Here is a 6,000-nt window from a genome sequence, read left to right as displayed (position 1 = left end):
CCGGTGACCCTATACTTCTCTCACGCAGTGAATGGTCTGTCAGTCAGGCCTCTCAATTGAGCTGGTGATTATATGCAGGGGCCCCACCATCCATTGCGTTCGATGGCTGCATTCACATTCACAATTGCAGTCATCCTCCACTTGTCGTCTAAATGGATGGTAGGCTTCCTGCCTCTCGCCCAGTGCATGCTGGGATAGGCTCCAGGGCCCTCCGCAATCCGGCCCAGGATAAGTGGGTATAGATAGTGGATGGATGAATGGATTTATGGTAGACAGGTAAGTCTTCTAGAAAAGGAGGGAAACCGGGTAACTTCATGTTACACTTACACGTCCCAAATTTGCTACATTTATTATTTTTGAAAGGCCCCTTTATATATTTACATCTATAAATTACAGGTCTTTTAAACTCCGTCTTTGGGATCCCCTCTATATGCTGATCTTCATTCCATCTGTAATGGAAACCGCTGATTTGTAACAAGTGATTAATTGTTCTTAATCAGACATTTTTAGTATCTATTGAGGGATTTGCCCCCATAAGGCCGTATTTTTTCAGAGAAAAAGCTGTGTACGCTGCGAAGGATGAAGGAACCATTTTCACGTCCCAGAACTTTTACCAGATCAACTAAATGCTACTTTTTTCCAGTAATATGCTGCATGCCAAGGAATTCCTTTCGAGCGAGGTTCATCTCTTTTAATTGATTAAATTATAGACTGCCAGGTGAAATCAGTCGGGTCATAAATTTTGAAAGTGCTGCACCAGGTTCAGGGGTAATTTCCACGGCTCTCCTAATCGCCGAAACTGCAGACACCTGGTCACCGAGGGCGACCCGTTTGCGGAGTTCAAAGGGAGAAAATGGTGAGGCGCCAAACCTGCTTTGTGTTAAAAAGTAAGTTTAGGGGAAGAAAATGTGGAAGAAGTTAAACGTGTGCTTTGAACAGCCTTAATTCACCAGGAGTATCAGTTGGATATCAGTGAGTTTGAAAACCGCCCCGCTATTAGCAACAAAGGTAATGTGGGCCTGATTGTACCGTGGTGCCATTATTGAATCCCGGTTTAATGTGGACAGTGGTTTTTTATCAGGCTTTCATCAAGGAAGATGAAAGGAAAAAGTGTTGGCATTAGATTACACGTGTTTGACAAAGACAACATTCAGAGAGGAACAAAAAGCAGGAACTAATCACAAGAAGCTAGCACCTTTCTACCCCAGTGGTCTAATCTTATATTCTCGTGACTCATCTCCACATCAACAGATGCGTTGAATGGCACCACAATGCATATCTGCAAAAAAACGGCTCCAGACAGATCACTATCAGCTGTTTTTTAGTCATGGTAAACTATAGGCCTTTATACTAACAATTTATACAAAGATCGTAGATCAACGGGACGTTTGTTTTTGTGTATACCTGCACATTCTTAACAGCTGTGAGATAGCCCTATCTGTCCCAACCGCATTCTTAGCTGCAAAAAGAGAGATAGGCCTATCTGTGTCTCAACCACAGGGGACATCAGCTTGCCTTCAGGTGTAGTGAAAGGCCTAGACGAGCCTGTTCTCATTTCTGCTTAGTGTTATGCAGTGTTTGTGAATGGAGGCCTCTTTCACAGTTCGCAGGTGACACGCCTAATCACGTGACTTTGATTGGACCAATGGAAGGACGAGGACGACAACAAAACGAAGTGGCGGCAATGCTTAGTTTTTGTTTTTATTACATTTTTTTCATTTATTAAAGAGAATTTCTTTACAACATACATTTAGCTGTGAATCAAATGTTAAAGAAGTGAAGGGCAAAAAACCTGGTGACATCACAATATTTTACAAGCTTACAAATTAGAAACGATTTTGAGAGTTTGACTCGGTTGCATCTAGCAGTGTATAGCAAGGGTGAAAGACAAAGGCACACCAAAAACAGCCCACGGTCAACAGACACCATCCAAACTGTGGGCATAGATGCCATCTGCACTACTGAAAAGAAAGGAACAGGAACGAACGTCCCTTCACAAGGAATATTCTGATGCATGACACAGTCAATGCACTCAAAACCCTACAAGCGTCTATGTACAATTCGGTTAAAGAAACACGATTACTCCTTTACGGAAACCGATGGGGGGGGGGGCAGGGGGGGTAAAAACCTACGTGTTAATTTCACATTGGCAGCACGGCCACAGGTAATGGCTCGCTTCTCTCGTTTGTCATAAGAAACCCGTCGAAGGGTTCGATGCTCGCCTCTCTCTGCAGAAAGACAACCGGGCGAGCGATCTGCCCGTTTGGGAGCGATGGTGATAAACATCACGTGAAATATCGTGTAAAAATCCGCAAATAAACAAAAAATAGTCAGATAAAACCCTCCTGTATAGCACATCGATATAGAGAGTTAATAGATTAATCATACTAATCTGTTTCAATTGCTGAAACTTGGTTTTTAAAAAAAGGGGGTTAAAATATATTTGCCTAATTTTATTCGAGGAGGTTTTTGTTACCGCAGGAACCAGCCTGCTTCTTTTTTTTTATTTAACTGCCTAGAAATCGAGTTTTATCATTTACACTAGAAAGCCGGTGTCTTATCGATATACCATGGTGGTGTGGCCGAAAAAATTTGTGGTTTGTTATTGCAGTGCATCTGTTGAACACAAGGAGGCCTTTGCAGAAACGCACATTAATCACTCTATCAAACGGCAAAAGATGAGAGCCAAAAAGAATATCGGGACCTGATGGATTAAAAAACAAACACCCACAACATGGTCGACACTGCCAGCACAACGGAAAGGGATTTCTTCAAGCGCATCGTTGGCACAATCCGAAAAAAAAGAGGAACCACAAAAAAAGAACGAGGGGTTTATCACCGTCCAACCCCCTTCCCCTTTTCCGAATATTCCTAGGGACCAGAGTTACAACAAGAACACCTACATTCTTTGCCTCGACAAGGGGAAATATCTCTTCGTAAAATCTACCAGGAAACATAATTAACAGCTAAAGAAACCACTACTTTGGGTGTAAGGCACACATTTACATGTGGAAGATAAACAGGCTATTAACAGATGAATTCCCATGAAAGGCCCACGTGAGAAGACTAGAGTTGATACCTCCTTTCTTTATCTGGCAAAAGACGATACTTTCCGAAAACCTGGCAGAAAACTTACCCTTTCACACGTTTTCTTGTTTTTGTGTGTGATTTTTCTATTCATTTTTTGTTTGTTCCCCCTTTGCATTTTTTTACATGCAAAAAACAGTGAACCTCGACTGGCCCGCAGCGGGACCTGCAGCTCTCTGGCGCGGGCGGGGCGGAGAGAGGTCGATGGAGAGGCGACGATGAGGTCGAGAGTTCCGTGCGTCGGTCGTTCCGCTTCCGTCGTGGGACGGTCGACTCCTGGAACGTCCCGTCTCTGCTCACGAGCCACCTGGCACAGGTAAATAAATATCCCCCCCCCCCCCACCCCACCCCACCCCCCGCACAACCGGAGGTCACGCTTGTCCCAGGCTTTAAAAGCCGAGGTCCTACACAGTCAACGGACCAATTTGACAAAAAAAAAAAAACTAAAACAAAACAAAAAAACTTTTACTGGCTCCAGTTTTATGACTTTAAATAAATTCACACTCGATTAATTCATATTAAATGTTTCCTTTTTCTGAGCCTAAAAAAAAGTCTTGTCTCTCTCTTTTTTCTTTTTTCCAAAAAGCACTTATTAAATAATAAATACAATGAGCTATTAGTATTAACAGTCACATGTTATCCAGTAACCAGTACAGTAGCTGATTTATTTATTTTTTCGGGTCGAGGCCTCAGCCGAAAAAGAGCTTGATTGCGGTGGCTGGCAGCCGTAACACTGAGAGGCATTTTCACAGTCGTCTACACAAAGTCAGCCCCAGCCAGCGCTGCAGTCCGAGAGCAATGTGCCCAAGTGCGAGCTCGGTCCTCCACCCGGCTTCCCACTTTCAATCCGAGACTCCCGCTTTCACCGCTCAAATGTGCTTTTGGCAGCCTGTTTTTAAAAAAAAAAAAAGAAAAGAAAAAAAAACTAAAAATAAAACATCCATCGAGTCACTGTGCCGCTCCTCAAGTACAACACAGACGTCGCTCCAGAATGCTACAGAATGACTTCGCTTTTTTTTTTTTGTTGTTGACGAAATATCGGCGAAAGTCATTTTGTCGTTTCGTTTCGATAGCAAATATTCCACTTCTTTTTTTTTTTTTGTTTTTGTTTTGTTCCAGGAACCACGATTCAACAGCCTGAGAGCTTCACGACAACCGTTTCGTATAGATATATATATATATTTTTTTAAAAACATCTTTTTTAAAGTGTGTTGTATTTGCTGTACACTGACGAGGAACGAAGTGGGCGCGGCATGGGCGGTGGCGGTTGTTTCGGTTACCGGTTGCCGGGGCGATTATGTGCACGAGTCGTTGGACTTGATGTTTGTGGAGAGGGAGACTAAGGAGGGCTTGGGCGGGACGTCGGGTTTTAGGTGCTTGCCCCCGCCGCGGGGCAGGGAGCCGTAGGAGCTGACGCTGGGCTGGCGGGACAGGGACACCCCCGGCGAGGGGCCCGCCATGTGCATGGAGTCCACCCTCTGCGGGGCGGGGGGCGGCTTCTCCACGCGGGCGAAGCTGTGGTTGCGGGACAGGTGCGAGGAGTTGGACGAGTTGGTGTTGTGCTTCTTGAGGGCGGAGCCCTTGGCCTGGGCGCTGAGCGGGTAGCCCCGCTTGTACTCGTGCCCGTACATGGAGGAGTGCACCTCCAGCCGCTTGCCCATCTGGGGCACGGGGGCGGGCGCGGACAGCGAGGCCTCGCGCTGGGGCACGCGGGGGGGCGCGCCGTCCTTCTCCCCCAGGCCCAGGCCCAGGCCCAGGCCCAGGCCGTGGCACGGGCTCTTCAGGGCCTTGTACTCCAGCGTGGCGGCCTGGTCGTCCAGGCCCAGGGGCCCCAGGTCGGCGCGGTGCGGCTGCTCCACGTACTCGTGCTGGTAGGCCTGCTGGTGCTGGTGCTGGTGCTGGTGCTGGTGCTGCGGCAGCACCACCACGCTGGGGATGTGGCCCGGCGAGGCGCGCGGCGGCAGGTCGGTGGGGATGACGGCGGAGCCCATGGGCGGCAGGTCCTTGGTGCAGGCGTTGATCAGGTTCTGGTTGCGCTCCCACTCGCGGCTCCCCCTGCTGGGCTTGCGGCGCGGCTGCATGGGCGTGGACTCGGGCGTGGGCAGCGCCGCCAGGTCCAGGTGGTGCTGGTGGTCGGCCCGGAGCGCCGCCTTGCCGTTGCCGTTGGCGGAGGCGGCGCGGCCGCCGTGCATCAGCGGGGTGAGGATGGCGTCCGGCCGCCCGCCGTCCTTCGCCTGCGTCTCGAACAGCCCCGTCAGCTTGGTCACGCTGTTCATGGAGCCGCGCCGCGAGGCTGCGGCCGCCGCCGCCGCCGCGTCCTTGTCCTTGCGGGAGCCCGGCAGCTCCAGGGCGCGGCGCCGGTGGTCGCACGCGCAGTACACCACGATGCCGGAGAAGACGGCGCCCATGGCGAAGGCCAGGATGACCGCGATGGCCAGCAGCGTCACGGGGACCAGCTGCTCGCGGCCCTTCTGGTAGCTCTCGCGGATCACCCCTGCAAGACAGGTCGTCAACATCGTCAATATCGCCTTTATCATCAATATCGCCTTTATCATCAATATCGCCTTTATCGGCAATATCGCCTTTATCGGCAATATCGCCTTTATCGGCAATATCGCCTTTATTGTCAATATCGCCTTTATCGTCAATATCGGCTTTTTCGGAAATATCGCTTTTATCGTCAATATCGCCTTTATCGTCAATATCGCTTTTATCGTATATGCTATCATCATATGCCTATCATCAATATCGTTAGTCAATACTTATCATCAATATTGCTTTATCAATACGCTTAGCATATGCTTTATCCAACAAAGCTGCAGATTATACAACAAGCCACAGAGAGAAACCTTCTTCTAGTGTAAATAACTTCATGCATTTTTGGCATAACCACGGATTTAAAATAACAAAGTA

General features: G+C 48.4%; 1 protein-coding gene and 1 long non-coding RNA gene across 5 annotated transcripts in view; one reads left to right on the top strand and one right to left on the bottom strand.

Moving 5' to 3' along the window:
- Nucleotides 1-1,688: 1,688 nt before the first annotated feature.
- Nucleotides 1,689-6,000, bottom strand: part of sema6a (sema domain, transmembrane domain (TM), and cytoplasmic domain, (semaphorin) 6A) — an 89,336-nt gene continuing 85,024 nt past the window's right edge. For all 4 annotated transcript variants that reach the window (XM_064297250.1, XM_064297251.1, XM_064297252.1 and 1 more), the window contains one exon: nt 1,689-5,581. In XM_064297250.1, coding sequence (XP_064153320.1) covers nt 4,383-5,581 — 1,199 coding nt within the window. In that variant the 3' untranslated portion in view covers nt 1,689-4,382. The remainder of the gene's footprint in view (nt 5,582-6,000) is intronic.
- LOC135233567 (uncharacterized) overlaps nt 3,270-6,000 on the top strand; it is a 54,620-nt gene continuing 51,889 nt past the window's right edge. The window contains exon 1 of the long non-coding RNA XR_010323874.1: nt 3,270-3,403. This is a non-coding gene — a long non-coding RNA (uncharacterized LOC135233567). The remainder of the gene's footprint in view (nt 3,404-6,000) is intronic.

The sequence above is a fragment of the Anguilla rostrata genome, chromosome 10 (assembly GCF_018555375.3).
Source record: "Anguilla rostrata isolate EN2019 chromosome 10, ASM1855537v3, whole genome shotgun sequence".
Lineage (NCBI taxonomy): Eukaryota > Metazoa > Chordata > Actinopteri > Anguilliformes > Anguillidae > Anguilla > Anguilla rostrata.
This window is presented reverse-complemented; position numbering and strand designations above follow the sequence as displayed.